Consider the following 17,265-nt stretch of genomic DNA (forward strand, 5'->3'; position numbering starts at 1 on the left):
GTCAGAAACACAAACTTGAATGTCTACAATAAAGATAAGTAGGAAGTTCAATACTCCTACGTGGCGTATGAAAGGAAGGAACGAGTCCGTGCCACCATTATACGTACACATGCACAATTTTTTTCAGTCGACAGTGAAAATCCGGTGCTGAAAGATAACCAAGAACATACAATAGATGCTTAATCTATGTACAACCATGTGGACATTCCATACATTTATGTTCGTTGTATGCTCTGTGTGGCAACTTGAGTTGTTCAACAGCGCAACATACGACTTATTGGATTATACAAGCCAAACTTCTACATAAGTTCAACATCAAAGTTAGTTTTTTTATTATCAAATGCAAAATTTTAACTCAGATCCTCTGACTTAAGTTATCTTATACAGCGAAAAGTCACGCAGTAATTCCTGGCACGAGAACAACCGAGCCTTGTTCTTGAGCGAGTGAAGTGCGCGGTAATATTTATTAAAAGAGGAGATTTTATTTATTATATTTTAGAATCATCCAGATGGACACTCGAGACCTGCTTAATACCTGAATAGCGGGACAGCTGACTGCCTGAATAGCGGGGCTATGCAGGCAAAACTCAATTAACAACGAACACGTTTAAAGTTACACAAAATCATCGAGTCTTCTACTGATATGAACATAAACAAATAGATGAAGGTATGGTGGGCAACGGACAAGAAGGATTCAAGTGAGGCACAATGGAAGAAAGAACCTAAATTAATTTAAAATTGTTAAATTTGGTGCGTTGAGCCCGCGGTCGCACAGTCAAGACTTGCTCATTCGGCAGAAAAAACTTGTCCTCTATCTTAAGGGTGAATGGACAACTATCATCCATTCAATGGACAACTATCATCCATTCAATAGAACCTATGTAATCAATATTTGGGTGGACAATTCTCGAGGAATTCAGAGAAGGTTGCCAGCGACATCAGTTCTGGGGTTTGCTCTTCTTCTTCGTCGTCGCTGTCGAGGAAATCGCAGCCAATGTTGTGGTCGTTGCCCAGGATGATGGTGCCCGGGCGCCAGCGCCACAACATCGACCCGCTCATTGTGCATCTGTAAACACAACAAATAATTAAATCTGAAGAATTTTAGTAGAAAATCCATTTACATACAATTTCCAATTGCTTATATATAATCGCCACAAAAGCTACCAATGGCTTATAACTGTAAAAGAAAGCGATCATCAAATAGTCAATGCGTGGAACTGCTCAGTAATAAGTAAGTAAACCTATCAATGTCAACCAAATAGATAATAAAAATATCATCAAAATATCTAGAAAACCCTTTAATAATTTCTGAGGAAAGAAGAATTAACGAATTTTAAAATAAGGATAAATTTCAATATACTTAATAATACGAGGTGCAGGTCATTTCTATCATACGTAAGAAATGGAATATTTAAGATATTTCAGAACATTTTCGTGTTATTACGCAACGTAAACTGAACAGATTCTTTAAAAAATATCTCAAAGTATATTACATGATAATTTAATGGATGAGGCAATGTTCAAGTTATTCTAAATATACGACAGCACAAAAAAACATTTGTGGTCATAAACCCAAAAATTTGACTTACGCGAAATCCGCCACTTTTTCATCAGACACTTCATATTCTGACACTTTGGTTCGGATATTATAGAAATATTTCTTGCTGGATGAGCGAGAGACGGCCATCATCCAAGGTGCTGTAAAAATAAGGATATTTAAAGGATATACAAATGTAATATTGAACGAATGTTCTCGCATAATTCGCGCTACACAAGTACAAGGTACACGCGTTCATCTATCAAGCATCGTGCATAAACCACGCAAGGTACTTTAATAAAGATACAAGCAGGGTGCGTACTGGTATTTAGAAAAAAAATTCCATGACTTTTCCATGACTCTCCATGACCATCAATATTTTTCTTCAGTTCATCAGCTCATCCAACAGAGCCGTCCTCTTCTGGGTTTTCTGGGCCTTCACTCTCTGCTCTTTCTCTTCTGCCAAATAAGTATTGTAGGCTATTTTAGCACTGCCAGCTGCAAGCAGCATCTTCTTGGTGATGGCCATCTTGTCCAGGCCACCAACATGTGCAACATGATCAACCACAGCACGCAGGGCAACCACCGTTCGCTCTTTCATGTTGTGTGTTGATTTCCTTGTTGAATGAAAACCCTCTTTCAACCGTGGCTTGACCATGAACAGGAGCATGAGCATCTGCACTACATTCCAGAGTTTCTTGTATGTGCTCTTTTGACAGAATGGCATGCCATAAAGTGTCCAGTCGATCAGAAGTTGAAATTGCTTGAAACTGTGCGTTCAGTTCACTGCAATGTTGTGATTCATCTCTAAAGTTGCACATCTCATCGCACAACACCATCCACATCTGTGTTTGGGAATCTCTTGGCATCAACAAGCTAAGTGAGACAGTTCTTCCTTACACAGGGTTCGTACCGGTATTTAGAAAAAAATTCCACAACTCTTCCATGACTCTCCATGACCATCAATATAATTTTCCAAGACTTGTATACGACAGGTTTATCATGACTGAAAGACTAACCGTGCATATTCTATCATCTCCTACAGTTGATAAATAGCAAACGTGTAAATGCATAGAGCAGGCAGACATAGAGGAGGCGAAATGACACAAATCTTAAAATTGGTACAAAATTATCAGTAGCGCGAGCATTTTGCTTCAGCATATCCAAAAAGCATGGTCCCTGGCCGAAAGTGGTGAGGAGAATATGTCAGGAAACATGCAGCGGAATAAATCACTTATGCCAATGTTACTATGAAAAAAAGTGAGATGTCATCATTTAGCATGTGCACCAAATTTCAGACGTCAGAACATCTTTTGTTACAAATCTGGTCAGTTCGGCATTGAGGTTGGCTTTGGCAGTGGATACACGCCTGCTCTCCGTCTCTACATTCACAGTGGCAGTAGACACTACCGTGCTGATTTTGGAGCAAGAAACTGCAGTAGCATTGCTGTCAGCGGGCAACAAATCGGAAATGCGTGACTGCGCTTTGCTTTTCTCCTCACTGTGTTGCTTAGCTAACTTGGTGTGTTTGCTGCCTTTGGCATGGCTCTTCAAAGCTGCTTCCCCCATATTTGACATATCGAAGTTTTTCGAGCACAATGTACATATCGCCAAACCTTCATGCTTTGGATGGCGAGCAAGCCAGTCGCGATAAGCTTCTATTCTTAACCACAAGTCATAAAATCTACACATTCCAGGCATGGTGATGTATAAATTTCACGCTGAAGATGGAACGTTGCCACTGCACATCAAAAAGTTGTCCAATGCAACTGAGCTCGGTCCCCGAGCTCACGTTATTGGTTCGCCAATCACGTGATCGACGGTCACGTGATTGGAGAACTATACAGAACGCAGGCAACAAGAGACCGCACAAACAGTAAACACACGCAGCACAGAAAAACTCTTCCTTTTTTTCTTCTTTACTTGCAAATTCCATGACTTTCCATAACCTGAAATGAAATTCAATGACATGCCAGGCCTGGAAAATGAAAAATAAAATTCCATGACTTTCCAGGTTTTCCATGACCGGTACGAACCCTGCTTACAGTCCTTCTTGATGAAGACTTTTGACGCCAGCCATCTCAGGTTCCTATCAAGGCCATACCTGATAGGGCTCTTGACCAGTAGCATTTGGACTACAGCCTACATTAAGTCCCACACTTGTGTCTTGAAAGTGAGAACTTGCAGTGCACTTGCCTTCTTGTCTGCAAGCTGTTTTTTTATAGCGGTCTTGGCCATGTAACCAAGATCAACCTTATTGAGGGAAGTCAAAACGCCTTTTGTTACATGACTTTCCATGACCTGAAATGAAATCCAATGACTTTCCAGGCCTGGAAAATGAAAAATCGAATTCCATGACTTTCCAGGTTTTCCATGACCGGTACGCACCCTGTACAAGATACGTTTAAGATACGCAACATACTACGCTACAGCAGTGACGTACCTTTAACCGTAATCAGCACGATGAGGCCAGTCACTGGGACGTTATAAGGACTTACCTTTAACCGTGATCAGCATGATGAGACCAGTGACCGGGACGTGGCAGGGACGTACCATTAACCGTGATCAGCATGATGAGGCCAGTGACTGGGACGTTATAAGGACGTACCATTAACCGTGATCAGCATGATGAGGCCAGTGACTGGGACGTTATAAGGACGTACCATTAACCGTGATCAGCATGATGAGGCCAGTGACCGGGACGTTATAAGGATGTACCTTTAACCGTGATCAGCATGATGAGACCAGTGACCGGTACGTGGTAAGGCTCCAGTTCGTTGTCGGACTCACAATACATGACGCGTTGATATCCTGAGTTCCTAACTTGTCGGACTGACAACCTGCGTGCGAGCAGAACTTGTTAATTCATTCTTGTACATATCATCCATTTACTTATTCAGCCATGTATCATCATATTCATGTACATATCATTCATTTATAGATGCGCCGGTAGCAAACAACTGTATTAGATGGGACAGGCAAGAGTTCCTTATTAATCCCTTGTATTGCTGGCAGAATCGCAGGGCAAAATTTATTATTAATATTAATAACATTTTTTACACTTCTATGAAAAATGAGCGAAAAAAAACAGAGGAGTGAGCAGAGCAAGAGAGTGCAGAGCAAGAGTGTGCAGAGCAAGAGTGTGCAGAGCAAGAGTGTGCAGAGCAAGAGTGTGCAGAGCAAGAGTGTGCAGAGCAAGAGTGTGCAGAGCAAGAGTGAGCAGAGCAAGAACGAGTGTGCAGAGCCAGAAAGAGCGTGCAGAGCAAGAAAGAGTGGGCAGGAGTATGCAAGAGTGTGCAGAGCAAGAACGAGTGTGCAGAGCCAGAAAGAGTGTGCAGAGCAAGAAAGAGTGAAAGTGTGCAGAGCCAGAAAGAGTGTGCAGAGCAAGAAAGAGTGAAAGTGTGCAGAGCAAGAAAGAGTGGGCAGGAGTATGCAAGAGTGTGCAGAGCAAGAGTGTGCAGACTTGCCTAGGATGGGAGAGTATCTTGTGCACATCTTCTGCACGGTGCAGAGTCTTGCAGCGGAGAGGCAGCAGCTCAGGTTTGCTGGTCTTGGTCACGGCCTCACAGAAGCGCTTCAGGAAGCCGTGTCTGTCAACACAAACATTCATAATATTAATATATATATAATAAAAATCATTATAATAATAAATAATAATAATCATACCATCATTTGAATTCATTACAACCTCGACGCTATCACAACAAAATAGGACCTAATTAATATATAATTATAATATGATAGGACATAAATAATATATAATGATAAATAATGAAAGTAATTAACAATCATAATTAAGCTAATTAAGACTGTCCAGTTAGCGAGTAGTAACAAGATCTTTGTTCAGATTTTGATGTCTTGAAGCATGCATCTTATAAAGGCTTTACGCTTAGGAACAAATTACAAGGCAATAGCAATGAAGATCATCATCATGCGAGATAATCCTGCGTTAGTTTTATTATTAAAATGCAATAAGGAGTTCGTTGCATTGTTGTATAAAACTCGGTAATGAGCTTTGATATATTGTTAAATAAAATTCGGTAATGAGCTTTGATGTAACTATTAAAACTCTACTGATGGTAAATACTCTGGTGACTTATAACCAGTTATAAGTAACATAGGCCATGTCGGTACTACCATACACTAGGAGAAATGAGTGGAATTGTCTGTGCACTCGATACTTTGTGCCCCTGTGTGGGTCATCTTGACCCAGTTTGGTCCGGGTAAAGGGCGTACCGGTATCATTGCTTCTACTCCCTGCTTGTACTATGAGTATGACGGTGTTTCACTATAAGGACGAAATGAACCATTTATTGTCGTGCTTATGACCCATTAATTGTCGTGATTGTGACGCATTGATTGTTCTGATTATGACTCATTGATTGTCCTGATTGTGACCCACATATTGCCCTGCTTATGACCCACCTTCGCACCAGATGCATCTTGGAGATATTGAAGCCGTTCAGGCAGAATGATTGTCCTGCTTATGACCCATTGATTGTCCTGATTGTGACCCACATATTGCCCTGCTTATGACCCACCTTCGCACTAGATGCATCTTGGAGATATTGAAGCCATTAAGGCAGAATGATTGTCCTGCTTATGACCCATTGATTGTCCTGCTTATGACCCATTTATTGCCCTGCTTATGACCCACCTTCGCACCAGATGCATCTTGGAGATATTGAAGCCATTAAGGCAGATGCCGTCGATGACGTGCAGCGCAGGTACCCGCCTGGTCCTCCTCTGCTTGTCGCCAGGCAGCGGCTCGTCGACGCTCATGTCGCGAATTTCGTCCACAAGTTCAGCATAAATTAGAGTGTCGGGCGGCAGCTCTACGTTGAGGTTCAAATGACCCCAGGAGGCCGGGCATAATGACTCACTTCGGTACACGTTCAGGCCGCCAAGACCTGCACGCGAAAACATTCATTAATTAATGTTCATGTACATAATTAATTTTATTTAGAAACATGAAATAAGTATACGAGGACCAGCAGTCAAAAACATGTACGAATTATGAGATGAATTAATGCAATTCAATTTATCTCAGATAAAAAGTAAACCATGTGTATGAGACCTGCAGTCACAAACACGTATGAATCATCACCCCAATTAATAAAATAAAAACATAATTATGTATAAGAGGCCGGTGACCTGCAGTCGAAAACATGCGAGGAAAATTTTAATTATGTACAGGGTGATTCACCAAAATTTCCTGTTTTGTATTTCGCGCCAAGCTGCCAATGTTGTAGGAAAGGGGCGGGGAGTATTTCATATGAAAGGCAAGGTCATGAAGTTTTGTGCCCCGCCTAGTCAGTTGCCACTATGCGTTGGACAAGTGAGCAGCGTGCATTTGCTGTCGAGGCGCCCTATTCTAATGGCCGTTCCATTATTGCTAAAACCCTACCTCATTTGAAGAACATACGCCAAGCCATAGCAAACACACCCGTCAATATGCTTCAGCGAGTTGAATGGAACTTTAAAAATTGACTAACTGAATGCTAAGTAGAAGTCTTGCTTACCTAAGTAGATGCCTTGCTTACCCAAGTAGAAGCCTTGCTTACCTAAGTAGATGCCTTGCTTGCCTAAGTAGATGCCTTGCTTGCCTAAGTAGAAGCCTTGCTTACCTAAGTAGATGCCTTGCTTGCCTAAGTAGATGCCTTGCTTGCCTAAGTAGAAGCCTTGCTTACCTGAGTAGAAGCCTTGCTTACCTAAGTAGAAGCTTTGCTTACCTAACTAAGTAGAAGCCTGCCTAAGTAGAAGCCTTGCTTACCTAAGTAGAAGCCCCGTTTACGCTGCTCCTCCTTAGCCACGGAGGACACCATGAAGCGGTAGTTGAGGGGGCTTGTCACGCTGGGCGGCTTGAGGTCGCTTACGTTCTTCACCTCCAGCAGCGCATGGGGCGTTTCTCCTGCGGAAAAACATATTTAAATAATACAAAACACAATACAATACATAAATAATACAATAATACAAAATAATACAATAAATATAGCGCATAAGCTCGTATCTTTTTACCTTGGCAAAAGTTGGAGACTAGGAATATTGCCCCGAATATGTCATGTTTTACATGTATATCAACGTATCATATAAAAATTTGCTACTTTTTGAAAGCATAAAGAAAATTAAGCCTGGAGACACCTGTTCTTATAACAGACGTGTAACAACGAGTCTGGAGACACCTGTCGAACAGCAATACTCCTAACACTTATTCAAGCGACAGCTAGTATGACATATTCAAGTATATAAACACAAGAAATTAAGAGTGATCCTCGCATACATAAAAATATAATTTGGAAGGTATGGCTGCATTAAATTAAGAAGGCATGGCTGCATTAAATTAAGAAGGCATGGCTGCATATAATAAACAGACTGCCGTCGTCACAGCATCAAGTTTAAGAGGCAACAAACCAATTTCTAGCCCCATACCTACTGATGGGAAAGTAGCAAAACAACAAGCAGATTTTACACACAAAGAGATAACAAGTTTCTAACAGCAGCAGCAGCAATACAAAGTTCATTTTTTATATGCAGACCGAGAAGTTTTCCAGGTTCCAATGTTGCTCACCAACATCACATTCACTTCAATGTTGCTCATCAACATCACATTCACTTCAATGTTGCTCACCAACATCACATTCACTTCAACGTTGCTCACCAACATCACATTCACTTCAATGTTGCTCACCAACATCACATTCACTTCAATGTTGCTCACCAACATCACATTCACGCAGAATTTTCATCGCCTTCCTCTCAGGAGGCTCCCTGAGAGGCGCCCTCCGAGAGATGTCCGGCACACCCCAGGCTGAGAGGCTCTCGGTCCTCATGGCGCTCTGCCGGGCCTCCGTCAGCGTGTTGTCCTCAGCGAACAGACGAATTTTGTGCAGACTTCTTATCTGTTTTTCGCCGATACTGCGAGATAAGAATACAACTTGAAATGTACAATCATGAGCCACTCATGCTCTTACCAATGAAGCTCAGACAAAAAACCTACTAACAATAAAAACTTGTTGAAAAATTTAATTATTAGTCACCTTAATTAGTAACAAGTGATCTTAAGTTGGGCGTGAAGAAGACGTATGTCGTGAGGATGTCTTCTTGTCTCACGAAGAGAACCTCCATTGGCAAAATTCAATCTTTATCCAACTTATTTGGATAAGAAACTAACATCAAACCAAGTTTATAAAAGAACAAAGGTGAATAAAATAAAATCGTGAGAAAATTTGATTAAAATTAATCAAATTCATATTTAATTTACCCAAGATAATTTACCTATAAGAAAGCTGTACCTAAAATATCATATGAGCAGATTCCCATAAAAGTTTGGTACGTTAGCATTATGCTAATCACAGCGTTTTTATTTCCTACATTTAATCTTATGGAGCCAAACTTGCATCACCCACACACATTGACGAATTCAGCCACAGAATCCTGATATTGAACTCAAGAATTCGCTTCACTGGCAATTACGAACAATTTATGAGACAAAAAATCTTAAACTGGTCAAATGAGTGATTTATAACAAATACATCTTCGTCACGTTTGTAGGAAGTAGAGCAAAGATATGGTCTTTACTGAACAATGGCTATGATGGTCTAAACACTGCTGATATTACCAACAGGTTTGAGCTTCAATGTCGCTTGTTTGTTTGAATCGCAATTTCAATAGAGATTTAAAACCAAAGAAAATTCTACGAAATTTTTTCTATGAAGGCATAAATTTTTGTAGAATTTTCTTTTTTTTTTTAATTTAAATTTGCACGATATAAGCAGCCATACCTGTTGTTCATATCCTTGATGTAGTGCAGGAATTTCTCATCGTTCTGTATAAGCTCTGGCGGCACGAGATGCGTCACGTCGCGGTCGCCGGAGCTGAGCTTCAGTTCGTTGAGCTTATCGTTGACGGAGAACAAGTAACTGTAAACACTGCTGCAGCCACTGCGCAGTCCTTTGCAGATAATGTACCTGGCACAGAACATTAACTGTACACACTGCTGCAGCCACTGCGCAGTCCCTTGCAGATAATGTACCTGACACAGAACATTAACTGTAAACACTGCTGCAGCCACTGCGCAGTCCCTTGCAGATAATGTACCTGGCACAGAACATTCATGCATTGAATAACTGTGTTAGAATAACATCGAATAACTGTGTTAGAATAACATTGAATAACTGTTACACGCTACTGGTGTTAGATGCTTCAGATATTTTGTGAGGTTTTTGTTAAAGCTTTCTGGGCTTCAATGCTCTAATAATAAAATTTAAAAATTGTAATCGTCAAAGACGTCTGATATGTGCACACTTGCGCAGTGTACAAACATTTTACAGTTAACCTTCAGAATTAAAAATTTAAAATCGGAATGCTTACTCAATACTGGTTGTCAAGTTTTTTTTTTTCTTGCTATTCATACTGATCTTCAAATATTGAACATATTTTGTTCAAATACCAATTTTAATTATTCAGGATATTTTCAGGATATATGCCCATCTCTTGCCAAACAGTAAGAAAAGCGACAATTTGGTACAACGTCTAATTAAGTTTCATTAATGCACGGAAGCAGAAGGACATCCTTGTAGTCTTGTTTCTATATTCCAGATTAAAGCTTTTTTTTATATCTTAATGATCTTATTGATTTTTTTATCTCGCCAGCGAAGTGGATCAGGTACCCTGGATCTCACAGTATCCACCACACCAAATAGAAAATATATCACAATTAATAAGATCAATTAAATTAGTCATATCTTCGGTGAAAACATTTCAGAGACCAGCTTCATCATCATGTTCTTTGCTTTTAAATTCACGGTGAACTAATGATATATAATACAGGTAATCTAAAGTGAACTAATGAAATAATATAATACAAGGTGAACTAATTATACAATATAAGATGAACAAATGATATAAGTATAATATAGGTAATATAAAGTGAATGAATGAAATAATATAATACAAGGTGAACAAATGATACAATATAAGATGAACAAATGATATAAGTTATTATGATGTTTAACCTCTCAGAGTTAGCTGGTCTGCTGGTGTTGGGCTTGTGGATGGAGACGCGTCTGAAGCAGCGATACATGAGGTAGATGAGCTCTACGCTGAAGGGCGTGAACGTGTCGAATAACTTGCACACAAAATGCCCGCCTGTACATATAAGATAATTACTATAATACAACAATTAATTCGCATATTATAATTAAAAGTAATGAGGCGCAATATTTGTAATATGAACCATAACTTTATAGGCAGGAGTTACAGTAATGTAGTGCAAGACTCTGACAACAGCACATGCTGATTTGTGGTAAAAAAAACAGCAAATAAATAATTATCTGTACATTACTAGGCTCCTCGACTTGTTATTGCCATTCGGAACCTACAATAATGCATTGAAATAAAAACAGGGTACCACCACCAAATATCTCGGTCATGCCAAAATAAATCCATTTACGAGTTTTGCCATCTGGTCTAAATTCGTGGGCGCTGTTTCAACAGTTTCTGTCATCATTGCTAGAGGAATAAATCTTACTAATATGTTCTATATTTATTTTATGTTGGCCCAACCTAAACATTGAGTTTAATATTAATTTCAACTTTGGTATCAATTGAACATGTTAATTTAACCTGTGGGTTTTTGCTACAATTTGCATAATTGAGCTTCGTAGTTAAGAACAACTAGCAATACAAGCCTGACAATTGTTGAGCTTTGACAACAGTAGAAACCTCAAAGTTTGATCTAAATTATTAACAGCAAAGTCCATTTCTGCAAAATATATGGGGAAAAAATTGAAAATTTTTCTCTTTTAGAGTACCCAACCTCCCTAACTGCAGTACCCCCAACCTCCCTAACTGCAGTACCCCCACCCTCCCTGACTGCAGTACCCCCACCCTCCCTGACGATGCCCAGGGCGACCGTGAACTGCCCCAGGAAAGCGGTATGCTCAGCACGCAGCACTCGACATACAGCACGCAGTATCCAACACACAGAAACACGCAGTATTTAGCACACAGCACGCAGTATTCAGCACACAGTACCCACCCTCCCTGACAATGCCTAGGGCGACCGTGAACTGCCCCAGGTAGAGCTGCTTGCTCAATATCTCCTGGATGTTCTCTTGCCCCTCTACATTAAAGCCGCCGTCCGCCATCATGAAGTGCACGCCGCGCCCCCGCGTCGCCGTCTTCACGAAGTCGCAGAAGCTGCTGATGTTATGCCCCTTGTAGATATCACCATCTCCATCACCCTTCTTGCCTCGATCACTGTCGCCTGTCAAGGGAGATTATTATTCTCATATCTTACCGTTATTCACCACAAAATTAGTCACCATAGTAGTCACCCATGAGTCTTGTGTCACTGTCGCCTGTCAAGAAAAATCATTATTCTCATATCTAACCATACTCCTATAAATTTTTCTCAATACGATAACCGTAGAAGTCTCTCAAGTATCCTCGGTCACTGTGACCAGACTTGTCAGTTTCATCATCCCCCACAAAACAAAAGAGATACGTTATTAAGCTGCAGAGAAACCTTATTCACCGCAGAAACCCTATGAAGCTGAAGTTAATGTTAAGGATACAAATAAGAGATACCAGCCATTGATCCCACACGATCAGTAATACTTACACAAACTTTGATCTCTCGTCATTTATTTAATATTAATGATGTAATTTTCATATCTCTTTCATAGTTAGAAGCTTTAATCACGCAATTTTTTAACAATATTTACCGTAGTGCGGTTCAAAGAACTCTCTAGGAGCTGCGTAGAAGTCATGCAGTTTGAAGTCATTAGAGCGCAATGTGAAGCCAAAGCCATGCACATCAGGGAAGCCATCACTGATTGTTTTGCGGCGCCATATGGCATACTCGGCGAACCCTCCTGGCGCAGCACACACGTCAGCAAAGTATAGGATGTTGTCCTCTTGCACCATGGGCTTCTGCTCATCAAAAACACATCATTTAGAGTACCAATGCAGTTTTTATAAGTATTTTGTTTCGCAGTTCAAGTGGACAGGCTATATAACTGACTTGCAACATTGGCTTCTGCTCATCAAAAACACATAATTTCGAGTACGAATGCACTTTTTATAAGCATTTTATACCGCAGTTCGAGTGGACAGGCCATAAACAAGACAGCTTGGAATACCGCCGGTCATTGTTTTCAAGATTTTTAGTTCAAGTACGCAGGGAAAATTTGAACAGTAATGAAGAAAAGATGGTGTATACAAAGAAATTTGTGTTTTAGATGCATCACAAGAAAAAACTAATGTACTTTGGTTAACTATATAATTAACGTTGTTACATTCAAACTGTTGTTAATACATTAAAATATATTTTTGTAATCTGCTTTTCAGGCCCAACTAACAAGTAACAACAGTATAAAAACCCTGTTAATTTCATTGGAAAACCAACAAGAAAATTACTCTACAAATGTAACACGACACATACAAACGTCTACATAAGCTGAATATTCCTGAAATATGTACAAGAGGAGGAACTGACTCCATGTGGGTCGGTGGGCCTAGTGAACATCATGCCGCATATGGCGTCCAAGTTTGCCATCTTGAGGGCAGCTCTGTTCTGGAAGAACACTTTGCCGATGGTCTCGAAGGGGTTACTGCGAACTCGCGCTCGCTGGATCTCCCGCTCGCTTAGTGCATCAAACACTGTCTGCAAAAAGTTTTTAATATTATAAACTGCTATCAACGTACCGTATATACTTGTACATTATAAAAAATGGTTCAATATGTGTATATTTTAAAGAATATATTTAAATACCGTAAAATGGGGTAACTTAGACCACTTTTTTTTATAAATGATGCCATTTTTTTACTAGCTAAATTAAACTTGGATTTAAACATGCAAAATACAGGTCTATACTCTAGCTTCACTCACCATAAATTGCTGGCTCCTGCCTCTCATAGTCACCGGGTGGTAAAATCAATTATATTTTTTGGTAAAATAACTCCAGGTTTTGGTGCATTGTAGTAGAACTCTTCTAGTTACATATGCAAATGACAAACTTGAGGAAAGTGTCATAGTTTGCAAATGGGGGGTCCTGCCCCCCAGGTGGTCTAAGTTCCCCCAAACGGGAGAACTCTGACAACCTAATGGCAGCCCTGACAGGGTTAACATAGACCGGCCTGGAAATTAAGTTAAATTACCAAATATAAGACTCTGTAGAGTCTGAAACCTAAAGAAAAAACATAAATAGGCTGTCAAACATAAAATATGTTATATATGGTAATTTTACATTAACTTCCAAGCCGGTCTATGTTACCCCGTCAGGGCTGACATTAGGTGGTCTAAGTTACCCCATTTGGGGGCGTCGCTCCCCATTTGCAAACTATGACACTTTCCTAAAATTTGTCATTTGCATATGTAACTAGAAGAGTTCTACTACAATGCATCAAAACCTGGAGTTATTTAACCAAAAAATAAAAAAATTGGAGGGGGTACTCTGACAGGCTTTAAATAATAGCTTTTTCCATGGGTCACATTTTTAATTTTTTAACCTATTAGATATGCAAACTTTTCAAATCTTTCTATTGTGTTATGTGGCCTCAGTATTAGGCCTTTAATGCCCATTGACAAAATTTTTCTATGTCAAATAGTTTTTGAGTTGTAGGGGTTTTTGTTAAAAAAGCGAAAAGTGGTCTAAGTTACCCCGCCGGTCTAAGTTACCCCATTTTACGGTAATGTTCGTGAAGTTAACTTATCTGCCTTTTCAAATGCTTGTCAAATTGAGAGGAAAAACAAGAATTTATAATATAAATAAAAAGAACAGTACCTATAAGAAGACTCCATATTACACTTTTCCATCATTTTGATTGTTTGTGCAGTTTTTAGGTTGTTGTCAGATGTTGATCTTAGTTGCATACAAAATTTTCAAGCCAACTGAGACCAGGATAAAATTAGTTAATGGTGTTTCTGCAGTACAATAAATCAACAAAAATTATTTACAAAAATGTTCATATTTCTCAGAAAACACACCTTTGCATCGAGCACACCCTTGAGAATACTCTCATCACAATAATCTGTTTCATCACTGATGTCAAGCTTCTTTGGTCCAATTGTCATCCACTGAGTGAGCAAGGCAAGGGATAATGGTTCTGGGTTGGGGCATTCAGCCATCCAAAGGACTTCTTCCTCCACACTTGCTTCCTGAGAATATCAAAATAAATTGCGCCAAACGATTTTGATAAATATTCAGAATCAACATATAGCTATTAGGGAATATTGATATTAAAACAAAATTTGAACTGGAAAATAGTCTGTGATCAGATGAAAAAATAGGGTAAATATATCTTAAATTTGAGACAGCAACATTAAAGGGTAGACTGAAAATAGTAGAAAATAAAAATCTATTTCACTTATATATACATACAGCATCAGAAAACTAGACTCAGATTGGAATGTCTCAAAACTGAACACTAATTTATCAAACACAATTCAATAATGAAACCTCACATCAAGCTGGCCATCATGGAAATCCTTAATAATAGCTGGCTGCAGCTGAGGGAGTGAGTGGCCAAGACCCCTCCTGCCTTTCTGATGAGATGCTTCTACAGGCTCCAAGCGACCAGACTGTGATGCTCCCAAGCCTCGGCCTTCCTCATAACCCATCTTATTCTGCAATACAAGGCAAATTATAGACTAAACTAATAATTAAATAATAGGCATATGAATATTAAAGTTAGGAATTAAAACCTAAATCTATATATCAAAACTTTTGTTTAATCATGTGCTTCATCAAATTGATTTCATTGCAAGTACCGGTATACGCATTCAAAACTACTATAGAAGTGATCTCAAACATTTTAAATTATAAAAATTTTAAATTATAAAAGACATGGCAGAACAGAGAAGAACACAAACCATCAACTTTTGAGAAATAGAGCTGTAATGGGGCTTAGGGCCACTGCTGGTTGATGTTGTGTTGTTGGAAGATAGTGAAGACGTCCCAGAGTTCAAACCATAATTTTTTCCATTTTCAGGAATGGACGGTGAGAAGTTTTTGGGGGAGTCAGATGTGGAGGGTGTGAACTGAGTCATAGTGTCAGGGCTGTAATCAGGCTGCATGCCTGCAGGCATATAGTCTTCTGATATATCTGACTGTGATGCAAGACTATGATTGTTCATCTCTTCTGGACTTGAAAGACTGTCTGCATCTCCCAGAGAACTTCTTCCATAAAAACTGTGTGCTGAAGAGAGCAAGCTAGAATTGCTCGCTGATCTATCACTTTGTGATGGTTTAGGTGAAGAGAGCAAGCCTGAATTGCTTGCTGATCTATCACTTTGTGATAGTTTAGCTCTTTTCTTCTTCCCCCCATTGTCTTCATCATAACCTCGCTTTTGGGAACTCATTTTTAACTGGAAACAAATACTCTGTTCAAGCAATGATAAATTAAGAGCCATATATATACAGTATAATAAATATTTAGTCTCTAATTTTTTGGAAAATAATTACTTATAAAAATGTAAAATAATATCACCCAATAAAACAAAATTTTTGATAGTGTTGACTATTTAGAAAAATTATAAAGATTAAAAACTCTTAAAGCTCTCTGTGAAGTGCAAAGCTTAATACATCATTAGTCTACAGTGATACTTCTGCTTACCAAGCTAGTTAGCTAACTTATTCCAAGATCTTTTCCATTCAGCCAGAATTCAATTTACATGTAATGAAGGAAGCACTGTAAAATCAGAAATCCAGATGCATTTACTCAAGTAGGCATTTGTTATATATGCTTCTATTTCAACATTTTCAGGGTCCAGGGAACCAAAATGGAAAATGGATCAAAAGTAATTACATTGATAAAATTTCAAGTAAAATTTATAGATTGCACAATGCACAGCTTAGCTGTAGGTGGCATCTATCCTTTTCAAACAAAGATTTTAGCTTTCTGGCTATTTTTGCAGCCTCAAGATTCCTGTTAGTTAGACAAAATAGATACTGATACATGATCTCTTCATTCTCTTATATAATGCCAATGCTGAAAACCTTGCCAGTTACCAGCAGCACTTTAGTTGCAGTTGCGTGAGTTGCCTGCCTCTCCAAGAAACAATCTATTTTATAAACAAAACTGCGCTGCATCTTCCTAGAATCCTAGCCCAATCAAAAAAGTTTTTTAGTCAACAAGTGGCAATGAACCTTACAAATGGTAAATAATCAGAATTCAGGATTAGAATTTTTCTACTTGTTTCTGAAATCTTGCAGCTCAAGCGTGTTGAATTTTTAATACAATTGGAATCTTGCAGCCTCAGCCAGTCAGCCTCATTGTGCACTTTTGTTAACAATTAGTTTAGTTAGTAGGTAATTCATCAGGTCATTCAGGTGGACGGAAATCTCGCAGTTCCAGAAATGGCAGGAAACCTGTAGGTGACCATGCAGCCGCCAGCCACCAGCCCTACGCAGCATCAGCATGTCACTAAAATTCATATAGAATAGGTAGGTAGACTAATACTGGTCAATGGTCATAATTACCAATTGCAAGGATATAGGCCTATCAAAGATGCTAGCCTCTGCCTGGCTGCCTGAGAAACGCAATCACAGTCACAGGCTCACAGGCCACAGGCCCCACAGCCAACTCTTGAAAGTTGAAGGTGAACCTTTGAAGGTCTCAAGTCCAGCTATTGGCTATCCCTATCATATTCTCATAATTCTGTAGGCTACAACTTTCAATTTATACTGTTAACCTTCATTCTAGTTTCTAGGTATGCAATAACA

General features: G+C 39.3%; 1 protein-coding gene across 1 annotated transcript; it reads right to left on the reverse strand.

The window, feature by feature from the left end:
* Positions 1–885: 885 nt before the first annotated feature.
* LOC108670324 (cap-specific mRNA (nucleoside-2'-O-)-methyltransferase 1) lies at positions 886–16,292 on the reverse strand. Its single transcript, XM_047883849.1, has 16 exons — positions 16,157–16,292; positions 15,414–15,908; positions 15,006–15,167; positions 14,529–14,699; positions 13,038–13,205; positions 12,265–12,472; positions 11,577–11,804; positions 10,552–10,684; positions 9,319–9,504; positions 8,256–8,452; positions 7,311–7,448; positions 6,195–6,447; positions 5,005–5,127; positions 4,256–4,377; positions 1,590–1,698; positions 886–1,066 (listed from the first exon to the last, which is right to left on the reverse strand). Exons 2-16 carry the CDS (start codon positions 15,900–15,902, stop codon positions 886–888), a joined length of 2,868 nt encoding a protein of 955 aa, XP_047739805.1. The 5' UTR covers positions 15,903–15,908; positions 16,157–16,292.
* Between the last annotated feature and the right edge of the window lie 973 nt (positions 16,293–17,265).

This window comes from Hyalella azteca, unplaced genomic scaffold (assembly GCF_000764305.2).
Source record: "Hyalella azteca isolate HAZT.00-mixed unplaced genomic scaffold, Hazt_2.0.2 contig13831, whole genome shotgun sequence".
NCBI lineage: Eukaryota > Metazoa > Arthropoda > Malacostraca > Amphipoda > Hyalellidae > Hyalella > Hyalella azteca.

Bases quoted from the DNA above. Each gene is read 5' to 3' on its own strand.
- LOC108670324 (XM_047883849.1), bottom strand. From the start codon at position 15,902: ATGAGTTCCCAAAAGCGAGGTTATGATGAAGACAATGGGGGGAAGAAG. The intron at 13,206-14,528 runs GTGTGTTTTCTG...AACTTTTTGCAG, and splicing joins AGGGTGTGCTCGATGCAAAG to ACAGTGTTTGATGCACTAAG. The intron at 1,067-1,589 runs GTAAGTCAAATT...TTGTGTTTACAG, and splicing joins GAAAAAGTGGCGGATTTCGC to ATGCACAATGAGCGGGTCGA.